Raw genomic sequence first — 24,466 nt, 5'->3', positions numbered from 1 at the left:
TCACACATTATACGAGGGCTATCCACAAAGTACATTACGTTTTGGAATTAAAAATAAATAAAGTATTGGAATTTTTTTATTATATACAGATGAAAGCCACACTTAAATACTACTTTTCTACATAGCTGCCATTTAAATTAAGGCACTTATCGTAGCGATGGACGAGCTTGGAAATTCCTTCATCGTAAAATTCGGCTGCCTGCGCCTTCAACCACGTGGCGACTGTCTTTTGGGACAGAAAAGGTGTGATTTTTGTGGATTTCCTGGAAAGAGGCACTACAATAAACTCTCAAAGGTATTGCCAAACTCTGCACAACCTCAGAAGAGCAATACAACACAAGCGCAGGGGATAGTTGGGCTCAAAGATCTTGCTGATTCACGACAACACCGGGGCCCACACGGCAAATGCCACTCATGAAGTTCTCGAATCTTTTAAGTGGGAGTTGTTTTCTCATCCGCCGTACAGTCCCGACCTGGCACCGAGCGACTTCCACTTATTCCCAGCAATGAAGAAGTGGTTGGCTATGCAGCGTTTTGATGACAACGCACAGCTTCAAGAAGAGGTAACCTCGTGGTTGAAGGCACAGGCGGCCGAATTTTACGACGAAGGAATTTCCAAGCTCGTCAATCGCTACGATAAGTGCCTTAATTTAAATGGCAACTATGTAGAAAAGTAGTATTTAAGTGTGGCTTTCATCTGTATATAATACAAAATTTTTCCAATACTTTATTTATTTTTAATTCCAAAACGTAATGTACTTTGTGGATAGCCCTCGTATAAAAATAGTAACTCATATTCTGTCTATCCTCAGTTCCATAATTCAAATAGAAAAAGAGTCCTACTTTGGAGGACATTCACATCTCAAAAAATATAAAGTCCCTTCAGAAGTTAACATATGGTATCAGCCGTTCACTGCCCAGTATCAACCACTTAGATGATGGAATCATGCACATTACTGTAGACAGGTCTGTCTCCCAGAACTCATGTAAAAGTATCCAAAATCGCTCCTTGGAGCTCTTCACCGATAAGTCTCGGTCTCCACTTGCCTACAGCTGTTCTGCCTCTGTCCAATTTTCATTGGCTGAAGGCCATCCTCACCAAAATACATCATTTTCAAGCTCTACAGACATGATTAGATTCAATATGACCACTTTCCTGCGCTAAACTAATGTACAACAACAACATTCAAATAAAGAAATGTTATAAACATTCTGTCACATCCAAATACTTCACAATAATTATAAATAAGGTTTGTCCTAAAATAAGTGAGCCAGTATTCTCGTGCAGGTGCAATCATATTAAATGACAACAGTCTGTTGTTATACATTATTTAAACAATTACGTATGCCTTCTTGACAGAAGGGTCTTCTGGTTTCCTTTTGAGTTGTGGAGCCACTAACACATGAGATTGACCACTTTTAAATTAACACGGTTTTTTAATAGCACTTGCAGTCAACATTTAAGTAAAGTTACTGGTGAAAATAGTAAACTGTTGATTAAATAAATACACAAGTATGACGAAATATGAGGTATTTATGCTGTATTCATTTGCTGTATAATTGTGACAGATAAAATGCTCTGATAAACATTTGTGTAATAAAAAGATATAAAAAGCATAATAAATCAATAAATAAAATAGATACATATGTGCTGCTTGCAGGGATGATAGCTATAGTTCAGTGCTATCACCTGAGATATCATTTGTTGAAACTGTATGAAGCAATTGAAGGTTGCTAATTCAGAGGTTCATTGTGGAAATTTTTATTCATTATGAAATATTAAGTTCTTAAGTTTTAAAGATATTGAGATATTACTTTGTCATTGTATGTGGCCAATTTTTATGAGATTGCAAATGTATTCACATTTGCATTACTATTTGATGTAAGTTATTGTTGAATCTCATAGAGCTGTAAGTAGGCCTCTTTAAGAGTGTTTGACATTCTCCTTTTTCCTGGTGCAATGCGAAGATTAGCTGTCCAAATTCTCAGCTCTGGGATTTACCCATTTCCGGTGACACGGTCATTTTCTCTGCACTTGAGTTCATCTAGGGCGGAAACTAGCCAGGCTGCCACTTTGCACCCTGGGCCTGCTAGCATTCAGCTGTGCAACAAGTTCATCTCTCCTAAATACCAGGCCTAGGTGGACGAGTAATTAGCCCACATACTCGTAACATTACACACCATGTAATGTGGCACATTAGCTGGCTAATTTGGCACATTAAGTCGCACCAAATTTGACGTACTTACGTAACATAATAAATACGTACATAACATAATCAATACAATAATTATCTTTGTTGTGGGGTATGAAACAGCATGTTCCTTCTAGGATATGTCATAGCATCTTATCAATATACATTTACTGTATGTAACACAAATTATAGAAATATGGCATACTAATTAAATGCCCAAATAAACAGAAAATTGAAACACTCTGTCCAAGTTGCCACTAGAAAACACGTCTTTATGCTATGAAATTTGTTAGATACCACAAATCAATTGACATTTCATCATTTTTCTATAATTTTACTGTCTCTAATTAGGAACTTAAAAACTAATACGACCCTGTGCAGTAATTGTTCATTTAGCTTTTGTTTTAACTCAGTGCATAACTGAATCATAAATTCCGCATATGTTCATTCTTATTTTTACTCCCACAAGCTAAATTCTAATGAGGGCTGATGAACTCCACGCACCAAATATTGTGTGAACAATAATTACAAATAAACTATACATATTACACAATAAACCCGTCCAAAACACTACAAGCAACAAATTTAAACAGTCTACCCAAATCTCACATGTAGTACAGTTTATTCCTGTCTTTGTTGACCTACATGCACAAAGAGTAGTGTGCCCAATAACAAACACACACACACACACACACACACACACACACACACACACACACCTACTACATTCTTTTTTCTATGTATAACTGCAGCTCTGTCACATTTCGTAGCCCCAGTAATTTTCCTGATACAGGATATTTGAGCCTATACACGTTGGCGCATGGACGTTCAGTGACAATGAACAGTTAGTAGTATAACTCAAAGAGCTTTTTTATTTTTCCATCTACTTCACTAGATTATTCTTCAGTTTTCAATAAGACGCAGTCCCCAATCTTGTACCTAATCATTTTATAACATCCATCATGTCACTTTTTTCTTTCATTTGCCATATTCTCTATAAGCACTTTTACTGCCTCCTCTCCTTCGGCTGTTGGTACTGGTTGACCTGGTGGAAAATCCACGACCTCAGTAAGTAAGAACTTCAGTTTTATTAATGTCATTCATTCTAATGGTGAGTACCATTAGCATTATTCTTAAAACTATTCCGTAGTCTTCAAATGATTTGATAAACTCCATCCGCACAGAATGTTTGTTGCTTGCATACATTCTACACAGGCACCCAATTTCTTGCATGTAATGTTCACACAGGTTACTTGCCAGGTGGTATACAGATTCCTATGTGTTTGATGCCTTGATTATTCACTAACGTGTTCCACATTTTAGACATAAATTGTGATCCATTGTCAGACAACAGCCTTTCTGGTTTTATTACTTTAGTACAGAAATCCTTTTCCATTTTGGTGATCAGAGTTTAGCTATTGGCTGCCCATATTGGATACAACTTGATAAACTCTGAAAATACATCAACAACCCCCAATATATATTTCATACCACCGCCTGAAATTTTCTACTGCCAATAGCTCGCCAGCTTTGCTAGGGATGATAGTGTACTTTTTCCCCTGGTGTGAGGTAGTGATAGAGTGCAGTGGGTCACCAGCTGGCATTTGTCACAAGTAGCCAACAGAGCACACACCCATGTGGCTAGATCATTTACTTGCATATACTCCTCAATGATTTCTACACACTTTTCTGCTCCATAATGGCCATAAGTTAAGTGGGAATAGCCTATCAGGTGCTCCATTTACTTTTCCGGAAAGCACAGTCTCCAATGCTCCAGTGTCTTGTCTTTCTTATGAAATAAAACACCCTTATGAATTTTATAATATCAAGGTATCTTGTATCTTTTTGTAACACTTGCTGCCAAAATTTGTTTTTATGTATTTCAGTTCCGGGTCGTCATTTTGCACTCGTTGGATATCCTTGCAAACAGCATGAATCTTTCTTTCCCTTTCATGTATAAGAGTTGGAACTCTTCATTTACCTATTCCTCATCATTGTCCTCTTTCCCAATAGGTAGCCATGTCAGTGTGTCAGCTATGCATTTTTCAGTTCTTTTTATATGTTTTATGCTGTAGCTGAATTGCTCCAAAAACATTGTCGAGGGCGACCATTTAGCAATGTACTGTCCTGCAGAAAATGATCAGATAGCATGGTTTTCTTGCAACCCTCCAGATATAGCCAGAACTTTTTGAACCCATACACAGTAGTGAGTAACTCTTTTTCACTAATGTTATAGCTGTGCTGGCAAAAGCTGTTCTCCAGTGTGGCCCCCACCCCTCCCCTCTCTCGTTCTTTATGGTTAAGAATTCCCCACACTTGTCACTCCATATCCATGCTGAGTTGTTCTTTAACAATCTGCATAGGTTTGGAGTATGAATAACCCCCTTACCCACAAATTTACATTAAAAATGACACAACCCTAGATATTATTTTAATTGGTTTCTGGTAGTTAGCCTCTTGCACTCTGAAATCGCTTTAAGCTTTTCACAGCTTGGCAAAAGATCTTTGGATGAGAGTTTGACATAAAAACTAAATTTTCACTGTAACAAATTCACACTTAGAGAGCTTTAAGGTTATTTCTCCTTTTCTTAAGGCCAGGAGCATTTACTACAACTACTCGCAATGTTTATGCCAAGATCCCTTGGCAATCAAAATATCATCCACGTATACAGCAAGTCTGCTCGTTAATCACTCTTCCAGTAAGTCTGTAAGAGACTTAGTGCTCTCAGAAAAACTGTAACAGATATTGTTAATCTAAACCACTTTGAAGCGATAACTTCACCCTTCAAATGGGAAAGCAGTGTATTGCCTACTCTCTTCAGCCAACGGAATCTGCCAAAAGCCAGAGGTCTAATATATTGGGAAATTCTGTAAGGGTTCTTGCATGTTGCCTAGCTGATCTATTTCTCTTACTTAAACATTACTCAATTTGCAAGCATCTAAAACTATTCTAACCAAGTTTTGCTTCTTTTTAACAATTACACTTAAATTGCAATAATCACTACTGCAGTGTTCCACAATAGCCCATTCTAACATCTGCTGTATCTAGCCCGCACTGCCTCCCAATCAGCAATAGCAATCATATATGGTTTTGATCTGATAGGTTCATGTGGCCTCACCTTAAATAAATATTTAAAGTCCACCACTCTACCTGGCTTGTCTGAAAAAATATCCTCATACCAATAAACAAATTATACAGTTTCTCCTTTTCCTCATTTGAAATATGTTCAACTACTTCAGTAGTTTCTTTTATTCAGTTATACATGGAATTAAAATTGTCCCAACCTTCAGTAATTACTTGAACAACAATATGTTGGTCTCCAGTTAACAGATTTTTGAATTTTGAAACTTCCTGGCAGATTAAAACTGTGTGAATTTTACTTTCCTACTTTTACCCTCTAGTTCAAATTCAAGGTATTTCTCAACACAATTCAAAGAAGTTTTATATTTACACAGGAGACCTGTATCCAGCATGACATCTTTAACTAAACTATTCACTATAAAACATCTCGTGCTAAAAGAGTAAGTGCTACATTCAAACTCTAAATGCATTTCATGTTTTATGGGTTTGCTTAGCCCACCAACTGCAGTCTTAATCTTCAACACTGTTGACTGGAAAAATTACAAATTTCCTATTCTTATTTCTGTTTACAAATTGCTCTGATACAGCTGAGACATTACTACCAGAATCTAAAAGTGCACTTACTTTTTCATAACCCACCTCGATTTCTGATATAGGTTGCATATTAATGATTTCTTCCTTCTCTATACATTGCTCCCTCAAAATATTATTTTCAGTAGCCCATCTTTCTCCTCCATATCCATTGTACACATTTCAACATCAGACCAAACGTCAATTTCTTTACCTTTGTCAAACAATTCATTAAACACTTCCTTCGCCCCAGTTTCATCTTTTCTCATTTCAAGACCTCTTGCTATTTTATATTTCTCCTGTGCCCACCAGTGATGTATTAACAACTTCAAAATTTTCCCATGCCAGTTCCAATCATTTATAGAGTCGTCACTTTCTTCATTCAGTACTATCATCATCTCCTAAACGAATGTTTTCTCCCTTAGGCATTCCTTTGTTCTCCCAGTCTACCTTTAAATCATCCAGATCCTCGAAATGCGTCATTTCTTTGTCCTTATTAGCATCGAGTATACTGTTCCCTTTCTCTGAAATAACAATATCAGTAGCTGCAAGATTCTCACAATTAACCACACAAATTAAAACTTCATCTCCCTTAAACAAGACATTACTTATTTCCACTTAATCACTACAAACTTCATCATAGTTAACTCCATTAACATCCATCGGCAACTTATAAGATTCATTACTTAAAACATCAATTACATCCATTGACATAATATAGAAATCACCTACAGTGACTCAGCCAACCTCCATAGATTCACCATATAAATTGCCGTTACTACTTCGCTTCACATTAGAATTCGCAGTACATCTACATCTACATGATTACTCTGCAATTTACATTTAAGTACTTGGCAGAGGGTTCATCGAACCACAATCATACTATCTCTCTACCATTGCACTCCCTAAACCTTTCTGTTCGATCTCTGATTTCTCTTATTTTATTTTGATGATCATTCCTACCTATGTAGGTTGGGCTCAACAAAATATTTTCGCATTCGGAAGAGAAAGTCAGTGACTGAAATTTCTTAAATGGATCTCGCCGTGACGAAAAACGTCTTTGCTTTAATGACTTCCATCCCAACTCGTGTATCATATCTGCCACACTCTTTCCCCTATTACATGATAATACAAAATGAGCTGCCCTTTTTTGCACCCTTTCGATGTCCTCCGTCAATCCCACCTGGTAAGGATGCCACACCGTGCAGCAATATTCTAACAGAGGACGAACGAGTGTAGTGTAAGCTGTGTCTTTAGTGGACTTGTTACATCTTCTAAGTGTCCTGCCAATGAAACGCAACCTTTGGCTCGCCTTCCCCACAATATTATCTATGTGGTCTTTCCAACTGAAGTTGTTCGTTCCAGGTACTTAGTTGAATTGACAGCCTTGAGAATTGTACTATTTATTGAGTAAGCGAATTCCAACGGATTTCTTCTGGAACTCATGTGGATCACCTCACACTTTTCGTTATTTAGCGTCAACTGCCACCTGCCACACCATACAGCAATCTTTTCTAAATCGCTCTGCAACTGATACTGGTCTTTGGATGACCTTACTAGACGGTAAATTACAGCATCATCTGCGAACAACCTAAGACAACTGCTCAGATTGTCACCCAGAGGTCCCAGGACGCTTCCCTAGGGAACACCTGATATCACTTCAGTTTTACTCGATGATTTGCCGTCTATTATTACGAACTGCGACCTTCCTGACAGGAAATCACGAATCCATTCGCACAACTGAGACGATACCCCATAGGCCCGCAGCTTGATTAGAAGTCGCTTGTGAGGAATGGTGTCAAAAGCTTTCCGGAAATCTAAAAATACAGAATCAACTTGAGATCCCCTGTCAATAGCGGCCATTACATCGTGCGAATAAAGAGCTAGCTGTGTTGCACAAGAACGATATTTTCTGAAACCATGCTGATTACGTATCAATAGATCATTCCCTTCGAGGTGATTCATAGTGTTTGAATACAGTATATGCTCCAAAACTGATTGCAAACCGACGTCAATGATACAGGTCTGTAGTTCGATGGATTACTCCTACTACCCTTCTTAAACACTGGTGCGACCTGCGCAATTTTCCAATCTGTAGGTACAGATCTATCGGTGAGCGAGCGGTTGTATATGATTGCTAAGTAGGGAGCTATTGTATCAGCGTAATCTGAAAGGAACCTAATCGGTATACAATCTGGACCTGAAGACTTGCCCGTATCAAGCGATTTGAGTTGCTTCACAACCCCTAAGGTATGTACTTCTAAGTAACTCATGCTAGCAGCTGTTCGTGTTTTAAATTCTGGAATATTCCATTTGTCTTCCCTGGTGAAGGAATTTCAGAAAACTGTGTTCAATAACTCCGCTTTAGCAGCACAGTCGTCGGTAACAGTACCATCGGCACTGCGCAGCGAAGGTATTGACTGCGTCTTGCCGCTTGTGTACTTTACATACGACCAGAATTTCTTAGGATTTTCTACCAAATTTCGAGACAATGTTTCATTGTGGAACCTATTAAAGGCATCTCGCATTGAAGTCCGTGCCAAATTTCACGCATCTGTAAATTTTAGCCAATCTTCGGGATTCCACGTTCTTCTGAACTTCGCATGCTTTTTCCGTTGCCTCTGCAACAGTGTTCGGACCCGTTTTGTGTACCATGGAGGATCAGTTCCATCTCTTACCAATTTATGAGGTATGAATCTCTCAATTGCTGTTGCTACTATATCTTTGTATTTGAGCCACATCTCGTCTACATTTGCATAGTCGGTGTGGTACACTCAAATTCCATCAAATTCGGAGGTACCTCTGACTCTGTAATGTTTTATCTCCTCTCAGATTTTTCTGACACTTTGCGTTCTGATTCACTACCTAACACATTACTTTCACATTCATCCTTCCACATCCACTCATAATTCATGCTTTCATGAAGAGCCATTGGTTCACTTCCAGCAACAGAAATAAATGCACAACTCCTTTCATCGAGGTGTGCAAATTAGTAGCCTCAACTTTTGCAACTCCAACCTCTAAAACTTCATTTTTGCTTCCCTTTAACAATAAAATGCCCACTTCTGCCAATGCATAAGAAAATTCATCACCAGCTGATGGGACTATTACTACAATGCCTTGTAATCTTACCCTCCCACACATCAACATTAAATTTCTCTGTCTCTGAAAGTTTCGAAAGCTTCGAGAGGCTTAAGGTGTGCAAAAGGAAAAACCTTTCACTTCTCTTCATTTTCTCTAGTCGTTGGCTGCAGTTCTTGCATCTTGGGGTACATTCCTGAGGCTGAAATTTTGATTTTGTACGTTCCTTTTGTTCTGAACAATGTTTGAAGATATATGTGTTTTATTCTTGAATTTTATTTCTTTATTTTTATTTTTATTACTTTCCAATATTACACTGACTTAACAATTTCCGCTTGTATAACACTACAAATTACATTGTTAGTGTCAATCACAAAAACACATCTGATCCCATCAGAGGCATGCCCACTACTACTACAAATTCTGCTGTACTCACAATATTCCAGAGAGTTAACAAAGCAAAAAAGTGTACAAACTTTCTTGACAAAAGAAGAATCATCACCAAGATATAACATTATTTTATAAATGAATTCAGAAATAAATTTAATTATTACCGTTAGATTGTGCAATTAATAATATAAATTTTAAGTATGCCTGATATTTCGTAATTTCAAATATTTCTAAAAGAAGAGCAATTTTAACCAAACACAAACATACACACAAAATTCAACCTTTCGCAGCCAACGGTTGCTTCATCAGGAAAGAGGGAAGGAGAGGGAAAGACGAAATGTCTGCTTGTCTCTCTGTGTGTGTGTGTGTGTGTGTGTGGGGGGGGGGGGGGGGGGGGGGGCGCGAGCGTGCGCGCGCGAGCGTGCGCGCGCGAGCGTGCGCGCGCGAGCGTGCGCGCGCGCGCGAGTGTGTATACCTGTCCTGTTTTCCCCCTAAGGTAAGTCTTTCCGCTCCCGGTATTGGAATGACTCCTTACCCTCTCCCTTAAAACCCACTTCCTTTCGTCTTTCCCTCTCCTTCCCTCTTTCCTGATGAGGCAACAGTTTGTTGCGAAATATTGAATTTTGTGTGTGTGTATGTGTCTGTCTGTTTTTCTATCGACCTGCCAGCACTTTTGTATGGTAAGTCACATCATCTTTGTTTTTATATATAAAAACCTTCACATACTTTCCAGCTCACAGTTCGCCACCTTCACGCATAGCTTCACCTATTTTCTCTGATACAAAACCGTCTACATTACTTTCACCACAATTTCTAGAATTATTCAGCAAAGGCCAAGGAAATATGTCTGAAGAATTGCAGCAGAGACTAGTTTGATGCATTCCAACACACAGAAACTACCAAGATAGAGCCTAGAAATTCCCATTCAAAATCAAAAACCTTCAGGCCATACCTGTATGAGCTCTGTGACAGAGGGCTGACATTGTGAACCAGATTGTTACAGTGATTGATAATGAAGGATTTTATGTTGGCTGCATCTGGTTCACAGAGGAAGCACACTTCCACTGCATTGGAGTCATGAATAAACAAAACTGGTGATTTTGAAGTTCAGAAAATTCCAGTTTGTGTGAAGCAAAACATTTGTATTCTCCAAAAGTTACTGTTTGGGTTGCGATATACAGCAGGCACATTTTTGGCCCTTTTTTTTCATGCAAGAAATGATCATCAGTGAATGTTATGGTGCAATTTTGGAACAGTCTGTTGCCACACAAGTAACATTGGAGAATTGGCTAGCCACCACATGATTCCTGCAAGATCAGATTGAGCAGGTGCTTCACTTTCCGCAGTCAACACTTCGGGACTGGTGCAGGTATAGATTGGCCACCATATCCGTCCCATCTGACTCCTTGTGACTACTTTTCGTGGGGCACATTGAAAGACCCTGTTTTATCAGAACCATTCCGCAATGCTGGATAAGCCTGAATTGGTGATTTGTATGGCATCTGAAACCATTTCTGTTAAGACACTACAGGATGTAATGGCAATTTTCATTGTTCATTTTCATCACCTCCATACTGCAAGTGGTGGACATTTCAGAAAGATTGTGATGCAGTTGCTAAGACTGCTTTCAGAGGACAATTTTAATTATACACTGATACTGCCTGTTAGCAGCTTTTCGAACTATTTCAGAACTTCTGTATAAAATTCTTACAGCTTTCACAGTAAACATACCTTTTGTTGCACTCGTCTGTCAATCTTAGTTTTCGAGATGTTTAATCTTGAAGTCAGGGACACCTTCACTGGACATCCTGTATTATGCAAGAATTGTTCAGAATATTTCATCAAAATTACCAGTCAATATCTGGTGAACTTAGTCAATGGACTTCCAGGACTGGAGCTGGATTATGTTACTATCACTAAGCTGCCAAACATTTCCCAGGTGCCACTTCATGTATATATTTCTTTTTTGAGATATACAAGTGAATTACAAACATTTGTCTTGCTCAGCATCCTTCCCGTAGTCATTATTTTGTGATGGCGCCAACCCATGTCAAATACATGAGAATAAGAGTGCAGTGCCTGTTGTTTCAAATGACTAGAGGTCAGTTTTGTTTCAGAACAATGGAAGTAGGAATGCAACAACCTGATTACTTACCTAGCTGTGACATGTAGAATCAGTGTATGTCTGTCATTACAGTTGCATAGTAGACAGTACTACTTGTTATGCAGTTATCTGCAGAATTAATGTAGTTACGCCCCAGAGGGGGCTCCCGTCTTGGGAGTATGTGGGTGGCAACCACACGGGCCCTTAGCTAAGCCTGGCATTACTTCCACTTACTTGTGTCAGGCTTCTCCTGTTTCCTTTCCTATCCGGCCCACCTCGGCCAACTCTTGGTTTCTTCGACCCCAACGGTATTAGGTTTCCGAGGCCCAAGGGTGTCTTTCGCTTTCCTCTCTAATATCTATTATCTACCCTTCGACCCAACGGCGAAGCTAGCGGAAGAAGAATCTTATATCCCGGGTTCTCAACGATCGTGGAGGCGGAAGAGGTCATGCCAGACGAACTGGCTGTAAAGGCGCCGCTCAGCCATCATTGAGCTCGCGGCAGTTCGTTGCAGTTCTGGTACCGGAAGTCACATGTCACATACATATGTGCCATGATGAATTGTTCCAGAATCATAGTTTGTGGGTCACTTCCTCGGAAGCTGTAATCCACCTTAAACAAATTCACGCAAATGGCAATTTCTCCTGTCATTTTCTCTAAAGACCAATGGCGATGGGATAAGGACGATGGTAGCAGGCTCCAAGTGAGGCTGGAAGCTACTAGTCTGGACCTGCACATTGGCAGCAGGTGTGTGATGGTCGCCTTCCTGAGAACCCGTGTGACTACTCGGGAATCTGGTCCTGCATCTGCGACTGGGCAGTCCTATTTAGGATGACCGCTGCCCACCCTGAATGGGGAAGGCCCTAGAAAATGTGGGCTAAACATCGGAAGTCACACTTTAACCGGGCTGGGAATCCGCACCCAGTAGGTCACTCCTTATACTGCGGACATAAACAAAAGAAAAATGAAATGATTATGACAATAGGGACATGTAATGTCAGGACCCTCCTGGACGTGAACAATTACAGGCCAGAGAGAAGAACCGCTCTTATCACCCAAGAACTAGCCCGGCTAGATATAGACATAGCTGCCTTGAGCGAGACAAGACTCTCAGGTGAGGGACGCATTAGTGAGGTACGTTCAGGGTACACCATTTTCTGGAAGGGAAAGGATGCAGGAGAACCATGCATCCATGGTGCAGGATTTGCCGTAAAAACGAAAATAGTGAAAGATCTTTGACTTACACCTGTCTCAATTAATGAAAGACTGATGACTCTTAGAGTACCCATTGGTTCAGACAGATTCATCACCTTCGTCTCTGCATATGCTCCTACTTTAGACAGTGATGAAGACACAAAGAATCAGTTCTACCACCAACTGAACAGTACTCTCTCTAAAATACCCATTCAAGATAAATTAATTTTACTTGGTGATTTCAATGCCAGAGTGGGAAGGGACAACCGTTTTTGGAGAGAGGTCATGGGTAAACAAGGGGTGGGAAACTGCAATGCAAATGGGTTGTTACTTCTTGGTCTATGTGCTGAGCACGAGCTTTTCATCTCCAATACCCAATTCCGTTTGCGTAACCGCTATAAGACCACATGGATGCACCCACGCTCCAAACATTGGCATCTTATAGACTACGTTATTATGCGACAACGTGACAAGAAAGACATTCTCATCACAAAAGCAGCACTAAACATCGATGTGTGCTGGACTGACCATAGACTTTTAGTCAGCCGTTTGAGAGTACCGAAGTATCGCAAGCCACGATCCCACTTTTCAAACCCACCATGCAGAAAATTCAACATAAGCAAGCTGAACAACAAAAAAGTTCGCTCACACTCCCAAGACATACTGTCTGAACAACTTAACAAAGCTCCAGCAACCACAGATGATGTCGAACAAGAATGGGCCACATTAAAGAACATCAGCAAAGAAACTGCTGAGAATGTTGTTGGTTTTAGTGCACAAAAAAGAAGTGACTGGTTTGATGACAACCATGGAGAAATCCAAGCCATCATCAATGCAAAGCGGGATGCTTACCTATCCCTTGCTCAAAATCTGTCCTGCGCAGAAAAGAACGCACACTTTCAAGAACTCAACAAAAATGTCAAAGTGAAATACGAGTAATCAAGAACAAATGGTGGCAACAGAAATCCACAGAACTCCAAAATCTTTCCGATGCAAGGAACCTGCGTGGCTTCTACGCTGGTATTAAAGAGCTGTATGGACCTATCCGCTTCTCATCAGGAACACTGAAAGCTGCTGACAACTCCACCATTCTTACTGAAAGTCAGGACATCTTAAATCGTTGGAAAGAGCACTTCAGCTCACTGTTAAACCGCCCTTCTACTGCCGCTAGAGATTTTCTCAAAAATGTCCCACAGCACCCTCCAAAACCCTGGATGGCTGATCCTCCAACTTTTCAAGAATTCTCCAAAGCACTCAAGAGTGTGAAACCTGGGAAGGCTTCTGGACCTGACAGCATCCCGATGGAGCTTATTGAGGGTGGCGGCTTGCCTCTAAAAACTAGACTCTTCTCACTCATTCTATTAATGTGGGAAACCTGCAAGGTACCAGCTGACTTGAAGAACTCCACAATTGTCACCATCTTCAAGAAGGGCGACAGAAGCGTCTATGGTAACTACCGGGGAATATCTCTACTCTCTGTCACTGACAAAATTTTTGCAAGAATCCTTTTAAATCACCTCCAGACACTTTCAGAGACTATACTACCTGAGTCTCGATACGGGTTTCGACCTTCAAGAGGGGCAATTGACATGATTTTCTGTGCACGACAACTACAGGAGAAGTGCAGAGAACAGCAAAAGCCTTTACTATTTGTTTTCTACGATCTAGAAAAGGCCTTTGATACAGTTCCCAGAGAAGCCATGTGGATGGTCTTAAAACGCTTCGGCTGCCCTGAACATTTTGTTGACCTGATTGAAGCTCTCCACGATGATATCACTGGACAGGTCCTCTGCCAGAATGAAACGACTGGTGAATTCCCAATAACAAGTGGGCTTAAACAAGGATGTGTTCTTGCACCAACATTATTTGCATTGTATCTGGCAGCTATGCTTTACGAGACAACCGTAAACAATGCAGGAATAGAACTAAAGTACAGGTTTGATGGAGGATTATTCAACCAGTCCAGACTCCATTCAAAAAGGTTCAGCAGTACCACTCGAGTGACAGAGCTGCAGTATGCTGATGACAATGCTTCTCCAGCTCATTCACCTGCAGAGTTGCAGCTGTTAGTTGATTCCTTCAGCAGGGCGTACGATTTGGTCTCTCCATCAATATTCCAAAGACAAAGGTTGATGGCGCAGCCAACTCCTGGCTCCTCCGTTCCTGACTTCAGCATATCCATTTATAATACACCCTTGGAACAAGTGGACCATTTCCTCTACCTGGGAAGCATACTGTCATCTAACTGCTCATCTGGAAAAGATGTGGAGAATAGATTACGTGCTGCCCATGTAGCATTTGGACGTCTTACAAAGCGTGTCTTCCTGAATAAAGACCTAACACTGTACACCAAACTAATGGTGTACAAAGCTGTAGTCATTTCCACCCTGTTATATGGTTGCGAAACCTGGACGTTATATCGCTGTGATCTGAAGAAACTAGAACGCTTCAACCAACAGAAGCTAAGATATATCATGAACCTGAAATGAGATGACTTCATATCCAACATGGCTGTTCTTGAGAAAGCAAAAATGTATAGCATGGAAGCTCTTATCATTGGGCATCAACTCAGATGGGTCGGACATGTCCAGCGGATGAAAAATGACAGACTCCCACGTCAAATCCTGTACAGCGAAGTGAGCACAGGTAAAAGGCCACGAGTTGCCCCTCTCAAACGTTATAAGGATCAGTACAAGAAAAATCTGAAAAACTTGAACATCGATCCGAGTAACTGGTCCACAATAGCAGAAGACCGAAGTCGCTGGTGCTCAGTTACCTCAAATGCTCTTCAAAACTTTGAGCTGGAACGTCGAAGAATGGAGGATGACAAACGCCGGACACGTAAACTCCTCCAGGCTCAGCCACGTCCTCCACCTTCCATCAGCTGTAATGTCTGTGGCCGCCTGTTCCACGCTAGGGTTGGATTGCTAAGCCATCAACGACACTTCCACGCCTGAACCGTGACACAGGAAATCTCAGGAGAGAAATGAAAACTCGGATACGAGTATCAGACGACGACGACGACGACGAATGTAGTTACGACACTGAACTCTATTATTGTTCTTGTATCATTAGTGAGTCATGGATTGAGGACTATGTTCATTAAGTATGATTATTCAGATTGAAGCCAAATACAAGAGACATCATTTTCAAGGTGATCTTGATGTGTGTTTTGCAAAACACCACTGCACGATTTAAGTGCAAAGTGAGCAATCTCTAACTGGCATATAACGTATGAAAATATTATATATGAAAGCAGGTGCATGAAGAAGCATTACATTTGCAAAACTGATACTATAACAGGTATATGAAGTGTGAAACAAGCTGTGTTGCATACTATTACTTACAGTGATTACTTAGTTCATGAAAAATTGCAGCTGCAATCTGCAAGTATGGAAACTACAGTATAAGCTTGTATTACAGCACTACAAGACAGTTTAAACTTTGTTTCTATCAGTATGTCGCTGTAAAGGTGTGATGGAACTTTTATTTGCACTACAGGGGCAATATTGGAGAAATGAATGGTGCAGCTCTTCACTAGCTCTGAGATAGTGGGGTCACTCTGTAAAGTAAATGCCAAGTTTGGTATCAGTTTCAGGCTTAAATGGAGATCAGTGTTTTGCCTAGTCTGTGTCACGGTTTCCATCAGCCACATTGAATATCAGTAGGGAAATTGTAACAAAACTTGTCCATCATAAGTCCTCTCACTACTTTCGGTACCGGGTAAGAATGAAAAAGTGATGATACACACACAACATAAATTTTTCAAGCTGATTTTGCTGCCTGCACCCCTCCAAAGTGAACAATATATCTCAAATGTTAGACATATTGTCACTTGTGACTGTACAATGATGAGCCAAAACATTATGACCGCCTACTTAATAGCTTGTTAGTCCGTCTTTGGAACGAAATACATCACTGATTCTGCGTATCAGGGATCCAACAGTTTGTTGGTAGGTATGTGACATTACATTTCTATGCACAGGTCATGCGATTCGCATAAATAATGGGCTGCTGATTTTCGTATGTGGTGATGGTGCCCAGTACCAACCCAGATGGGTCCCATAGGATTTACATCAGGTGAATTCGGTCACTTAGACATGAACATGAGTTCACTATAATGCTCCTCAAACCACTGTAGCATGGTTGTGACTCAGAGACATGGACAGTTATACTGCTGAAAGATGATATTGTCATTGAGAAAATCATCAAGCATGAAGGGATTCAGGTGGTTTACAGCTGTCAGTGTGTCTTCAGTTACTGCCACAGGTACCATGCAAGTGCTGGAGAATGTCTCCCATAGCATAATACTGCGCCCACCAGCCAGTGTCTGTGGTGCGCTCCATGTTTCAAGTCGCCATTCGCCCTGATGATGGCATTTGTGAAGACGACGATCAACCTTGTATAGCAAAACTATGATTCACCTGAAGAGACAGCATGTTTCCATTGATCGATGGTCAGATCCTGATGGTCCTGTGCCCACTGCAATCATAATTTATGGTGTTGTTGGGTCAACATGTTAAAATGTTGGGGGTGGTCGGAAACAAGCATTGTGCTCTTTTGGCAGAGATGCCACAGATCACCATCTATCCTACTTTACAGAGCAGAAAAGTCTCCGAACCCCTCATTCTGTGAAGAGCCATGGGCATCCAATCGTTTATGGCCTAGTGGTAGTTTCATTGTCGTACCTCTTTCCATTGATGCTCACTACAGTAGCACATGAACATTTGACTAGCTTCACCATTTTCAAGACACTCATTTACAGGCTCTGCTTAATAATAATCTGCCCTTTGTCGAAGTCACTTATCTCAATGAGTGAGCCCCTGTTATTGTCAGCTCCACTTACATGTTTGTGCTACCACATCACGTGCCCGCTGTGCCACCAGGGAGCATCCATCATCGCAGTGGGGAGTGGTCATAATGTTTTGGCTTATCAGTGTATTTTATAATGTTAATTTAACTCTCATACGATCGCAGTATACAAAATCCAATATATAAATGTAAATATTATTACTTCAGATAAAAAAATAACTCTTGGTAAAAACTCCCATAGCAGCCTGTGCATGTTGTGTTATTGAATGGTGATCATGTAGTTTATTAAAGTTATTTTGTGTGGAAGATCAAACTAAAATAAGAAACAATTTTATTCTTATCACTGTGAGAGGATAAAAGTGCCCAAGATGTGCCGTGTTCATTTGGTCGAACAACAGTTGGCATCAAGATGTCAGTGGCCACCAGAGGGCAAGGAAAATGTTGAGTTTAAACTGTTCTGATCTTGACACACCCACAAGCTCTTTTGTAGAAAGTTTCACTTTATTCTTTTTGGTGTAATTATGGAAAATGGGAGAGAATATATGGAAAGTGAAATACCACAGAATGTAGATATCTCCAGGTAAGACAGTTCATCCTGTGAGTGTACCCATCTATAAGATGTCGTACAATAAATCGTCCATAGCTCATGCCTTGTAATATTTTTCTACACCTATGGCTAGCACTTTGAATACTACATTAACAGTCCAATTGTTTGCAAATGTTGGACCCAGTGTGTATTTATATATGAAAATTGGTACAGTTCTACTGTAGGTATTTTCCATCAGTTCCTAGTCATCGTATATCTTTTTGTACAGAAAATGTGATTTGTTATCAGAGTTGAGCTTTAATTGCTTGCTGTAGCATCCGCTATCATGAAATCTGATCACAGTGAAAGCACTTTCCATTGGCCTTTGTTCTCATTGAGCCCAAATCCCACGTAGCTACCCTTTGCATGCCACTGCACCGCAGGCACCATCTGCATCTCTACAAAACTAGAGCTATGACATTTCCCTGGTGTCTAACCCTTGGCTTATCTAATCCTCCTATAAACATCATTTTCCTGGTTGTAGTAACATAAAAATTTTGTTAATCATCTGTTTGTGCATTTCTAGCAGAGTTGATGATTCCATTTTACACACAACATTTTGATAACTAAAGTTATCATTAGCTTCAGGTGCTCTGAACATTACGCTCTTATGCGTGCTTTCTGCTTGGTCTCCAACAAGAGAGCAAAGAAAGGTTAGTGCCGAGCCTATATTCACAGCTGAGGTCGACTCTTAAGCACTAACACACTTGATTTCAATGGCTGCTTCACTACCCGAGCCATCTTGATCCTTCCCTCCACCACCAGCTTTTCCGAACAGTGCAGATGGGAGTTATCCTTGCAACACATTTTCCCCTCCCATAATTATTCTGGCCTCAACCTACAGTGACATACTGTCCCCACACCCTTCACCCAACAGTTTCCACCCCCTCTGCCCTATCATCTCCTCCCACCCTGTTTATATGGAATCCTCTGCCAAACTCTCTCTCTCTCTCTCTCTCTCTCTCTCTCTCTCTCTCTCTCTCTCTCTCTCTCTGTCTCTGTTTCTGTGTCTGTCTCCCCCCCCCCCCTCCCCCACACACACACACACCCATTCACCACCATCCCTTCCCCTTCCCCTCCCCCATACCATCCAGATTGCTGCTTGTATCTTGTATCCCTTGTGATGTTACATTCCGGCCCGATATGCTGGAGTTGGCGGTCATGTGTGCATGAGGTGTCTGTGTTGATGTATCTTCTTTATGGTAAGTTGCAATCTGTCTTTTCCTACATTGTTGAATTCCTACCTTGAGTTTCCATTGTTTGATTTTTTTCCCATAGGTGGTGTTGATTTTGGCCATAGTGACCGCCTCTTCCATTTTTAACAGCACTGTAACTGATATCACTTTCGTTTTGTATTTGCATGTTTTATTGTTATGTCCTAAAGTAAAACAGTATTGGGTAGGCATGTACTCCACTGAACTGCAGCACAGTATTTGTATACAGTAATTAATTTCATAGGTACAGTATACCTGTAAGTGGGACTAAATATCCTACTTGCCTTTGCTTTGTTAGACTAACTTGTAATTATGTAAAGAAAATTTCATCACTTTCAGTTGACGACCATGCTTATGTTTGTAATAACTATCCTCATCCTTACTTCAGGTAGGTTCATCTCATCCTACGTCCTAGTGATCTGTCCTTCCTATACCTCTTTCTTTAGTTTCATAAAGCTAGGTTTTGTGTCAGTTTTACTTTTATGTTTGTCTGTCAGCCTACTACGCATTTCACTCCTCAAGGTAATAGCAGTTCTCTTGTACAAATGTATTAGTTTTCACATTTGAATTTTCCTTTGATACAGTTGTCTATAAAATTCCATTGGTGCATTTGTGAGTGAGCTGTGAGGCTGTTTCTTTTAAAAATGTAAACAAATATAATGAGAAAATTGTGATGGTTTTTATCATACTTCATAAGAGGTATATTGAAATCCCAGTTTTAAACAAATTAGATGGTTCTGAAATTAGACATTACATGATATTTTTCAACAGATTTCACAACTGCAGCAGCAACTTCTAGAAACACAAAAACAACTGTCTGCTGAAAAAGATAAAGTAACTTTAATGGAAGCTATTGTAAGTGAAGCAGATACATTGAGGAAAGACCAAGAAGTTTTACTGGAACTTCTAGCAGATCAAGATACAAAGCTGAATGAATATAAGGACAAATTAAGAGCTCTTGGAGAGAAGGTAAAATATATGTAATGATATCTGTTTTTTTAAAAAAGAAAAGTTTATGATCATATTCCTTTGTCACTCCTTTTTAAATTTATTACATGTAGAATGTCTAAATTATGTGTCATTTAATTAAGTACAATAGACAATATATTGCTTAAATAGGATTCAGGCTAATTAGGGTAATAGAAGTTTTTTCATTGTTTAATATTTCTAAAATTTTAAAGAACCTCTCTCACACCGGCCTGATTTAGCTTCACTGATCAGGATAGTAAAAACATGTATATATTAAGGGAATTTTCATTGACAAAGCAGGCTTATCACATTCACACCGTTCAATACTGTTCTGTCCTGATTAAATTAAGCTTAACTTAAATTCCATAAGGCAGTGAAGCAATTTCGAAGTCTCGGTGCGACGAAAATTGTGAGTCGATCTCCTGGAAACATTTGTAATAATTATTAACTTTCGGTGATCACATGGGGAAGACTGGAGATCTGCTGGTAAGACCGTGTTAGCCTATTTATTTGAAGTAACTGGATATCTTGAGCATTCAAAACGGCAGGTTCGTCCAGTGTAAATCAGACGTTCCCCACTGATTCCGTGCAACACAACGTAGTAAGCAGACACTGTCAATTATAATAATCCGTTAAATAATACGCGAACACACTTACTTTAGTTTAGTTCATGTATTAAATTCCTTCTCATACAGAATCTCATCAAAATGGCAACTCGCTCAACAATACGTACATATAGATCCTTCTTTTACGACTAATCGGCAAGAAGTTTTTATTCTTTTCATAAGAGAAAACATAGATAGCAGAGAAGCTATTCCATGGAGTAAATGGACGCTCCAAGGAATAATTGGGCTTGAAACTACTTTGCATTGATAATCGGTAAGATAAGAAGAGATATTTCGAGATATATACTGAGTTATATAATTTATAAAATTTCTGAAAATATCGCGGAGAGACCGCTGCAAGAGACATTACAATTGCTAAGGCACAATAAAAAGCGAGGAAACACCCATTATAATCTCTTTTCAAAACAAAATGTCAGTTATAGCTATGTAACCTTTTAAACAAAGGAACCTGTGAGAAATAAAAAATGTGCACACTATGGGATGGTAACACAAGTTTTTTTTCGCCCATTGAAGCTACGAATTTTTTTTTTTTTTTTCCATCAAAGCAATAACTAATTCTCATTCTGGAAATAACTCAATTGTTACTCCCCAATCAGCAATTTAAAAAGAAACAAAACCTAAACATAGCAAAAAAATTGTAAAGAGAGAGAATTTACTTGAATGTGTATCCTCTGTTTTGATGCAGACTTCACCAATCTGTGGTATTTTTACTTAGGTTGATGATGATGAAGATGATGTAAGTTCACAAGATGACGAAATGGATGAAGGTATCAGCAGTGCTTCAGGAAAAATTCCTTGAGGTAAGGATATGCCCAATAAGATTTTTAAAAAAATGTATGTTTTGACCTCATGGTGTTTGCCTGGCTAATTTGGATTACCCAGAACTGCTATTACTCAGCCTAAAGAGGTGTGAATGTCATTTCTGTAGGAAATATGAAAATAATTCTAAAGTTTGATGAAAAAGAACTTACAGTGCTTGCATACTAAGAAATTATTTGTTGTGATATTTTTTTATTTTGAACTGCATCATTCCCCTGCGATAAATTTCATTAAAATTATCAACACAGTAGCAGTGATATGCAGTATACTAGAGGCATGTTCTTGTTCTCCACTGGGAAATACTTTGTTTGAGGTTTGACAGAAGAAACCAGACTGATGTTGCAAATTTATGTTATTACCAGATATATTTAATTAGTGGTAGAGGCATTCAATATAGAATCCTTTTGAGTCAACACACATCAGTCATTATCCCTTCTGCTGTCCAAAATCTTTCTGCATGTTGCTTTCTGCAAACAGCCCAAAATAATTTATTTTTGCATTTCAGCAGAGCATAAGGACACATCTGTAGTAAAGTGCTTGTCAACCACCACTCAGCTAATGAAGTTTGATGAAGCATTTCTTAGTAGAACAACAAAAACTAAGTTCAAAAAATAGTCAAGCACTAATATGACATTAAAGATACCCTCAAAGAAATGCAAGCGAAGTTATCTTCTCTTTTTTCCCCCCTTCATATCTCTTATTTCAGATCTTCACTCATATGTCTCACTTTCGCTAAGTTAATTGTTTATCTTTTGGTGTTAAGACTTTCAAAGTGGTAAACAAATGAAAGAATACTTTGGCTGAAGATATCATTTATGATCAACTGACTTCCATTTGATCATAGGCAAAATATTCGCAGGAAAAAAATCTCATATTTTTGGAGTGGATCAGGAGTGAACTTGTTATCACACAAGAAGAGAAGTTTGGTTAAAATTATTTATAGCTGAAGACAGACACAACGTATATAAAAAAAGTATGACTGTTGTAGAACAAGGTTCATCAACAATATTGGTGCATAAAAATTGGAGCTAATTAACTCACATAGAATAAAATATTTCATCGATTAATATTTTGCATTGATATTTTGAAAGTTGAAGCATAGGCATGTAGTTATGTATGTAAATATTAAGAAAAATACAGCAGGGCGCTTCTGTCATGCTAAGGAAGATTCTATTGGACATAGCTTGCCACATTTTCTTCCATGATCTGATCTTTGTGAAGTGTCAAGTGTAAGAGGACATATTAGGGTTTAATGCAATAAGTGAAATGTTAAATTCATTACATATATGTAAAGAACTGGAAAGAAGCTACTGGCTGAAGTCCAGTGCTGACTTGCAAAACATGTAGTCTGTGCTAAGATAAAAGTACCAGACCGTGAGCAGAAATTAATGACAGTTCTTGTGGTATCACTCCATAAAATACTGCATAAATTCCGGGAAGTAAACCCCAAATACTGGTATATAATGTAATGAACTGAAGCTGAACACAGTCACCAGTCTTTCACTAGCATAATTCAAAAGAAGGAAATCCTTCACATTAACAAGACTCAATAATAGTGAAAACACTATTTATACAGATGAGCAATAGAATAATATTAAAGATTATTAAATAAAAGAAATAAATTTTTTGGTATAATGAGACATAATTGCCATAGTGAAAGAGAGAAGACTTCTGAAGTGTCTCACACTGTTCAAATATCTGTGGCAATGGAAAGATCTGAGTGGAATTCTACTAACACAAAGAGTGAAGGTAACAATTTACCATGTTGGTGATGTGGTGAATGGTCATTAGGCATATAAACAAGATTCCACTGCTAAGCTTTGGACACTGTTCTTTTTCAGAGCTAACTAATGCAGAAAACAGTCACACAGCTACATTGTACCAGTGCAGCATGTCGACTGGGATGAAATGTTGTGCGAGGTGGAATGGGTGAGAGGAGAAAGGATTGGAGAGAGGAGTGGAGGAAAGGGTCTTTAACAACTAGGAAAGTCAGGCAACAAGGAGCAGGATAGGAATGTGGCACCAGTGAACTCACCCTGGCATAGGCAGGGAGAGATGCATGTGACAACCAATGAAGTGAATTGGAGGATGGCTTGAGAGGTGAAATTGAACAGAGGAAGAGAGAGACTGCAGAAAGGAGAGTGAGAGTTTGGAATGAATGAAGTATGGGCATACAGACAGGGATAGGGATGGGGCTGTAGGCTGTCAAATTTCAAGGCCTGGAGGATTTTGAGATAATGGAAATGTCGTGTGGCTAGGGCCTCCCGTCGGGTAGACCGTTCGCCTGGTGCAGGTCTTTCGATTTGACGCCACTTCGGCGACCTGCGTGTCGATGGGGATGAAATGATGATGATTAGGACAACACAACACCCAGTCCCTGAGCGGAGAAAATCTCCGACCTAGCCGGGAATCGAACCCAGGCCCTTACGATTGACAGTCTGTCACGCTGACCACTCAGCTACCTGGGCGGACATTTTGAGATCAAAAAATGTATTGTCAGGACAATTAAGTGGACAGCTGAATGATGGTCATGCCCTCAAAAAAGGCCGTACAAAAGTTGCAGCAGAGTTGATATATTGTGTGATTGCTTTCACAGGTGTGTCTGCTTCTGGTAGGGTCATATATACTTATGATGGGACTAGTATAGGATGCACTGGATGGGTGCATAGGACCAGTCTTTCAACTGGGTATTTCACAAGGATATGGCCCATGCAGCAAGGGATTGGGAGTAGATGTAACATACAAATGGCCGGGATATTTTATAGATTGGGTGAGCAGTGCATTATCATTTTGGGAGAAATGGGCATGTTTCTGGTTAGGATGTTCA

The 24,466-nt window shown here is 39.6% G+C and overlaps 1 protein-coding gene across 2 annotated transcripts in view; it reads left to right on the top strand.

Moving 5' to 3' along the window:
* The window catches only part of LOC126457161 (general vesicular transport factor p115), a 202,666-nt gene that overhangs the window by 167,132 nt on the left and 11,068 nt on the right, over positions 1–24,466 (top strand). For both annotated transcript variants that reach the window (XM_050093244.1, XM_050093243.1), the window contains exons 16-17: positions 19,997–20,194; positions 21,536–21,620. In XM_050093244.1, the coding sequence (XP_049949201.1) occupies positions 19,997–20,194; positions 21,536–21,619 (282 nt within the window). In that variant the 3' untranslated portion in view covers position 21,620. The remainder of the gene's footprint in view (positions 1–19,996; positions 20,195–21,535; positions 21,621–24,466) is intronic.

The sequence above is a fragment of the Schistocerca serialis genome, chromosome 2 (assembly GCF_023864345.2).
Source record: "Schistocerca serialis cubense isolate TAMUIC-IGC-003099 chromosome 2, iqSchSeri2.2, whole genome shotgun sequence".
Classification (NCBI taxonomy): Eukaryota; Metazoa; Arthropoda; class Insecta; order Orthoptera; family Acrididae; genus Schistocerca; species Schistocerca serialis.
Note: the sequence above shows the minus strand (reverse complement) of the source record. Positions and strands in the feature narration are given on the sequence as shown.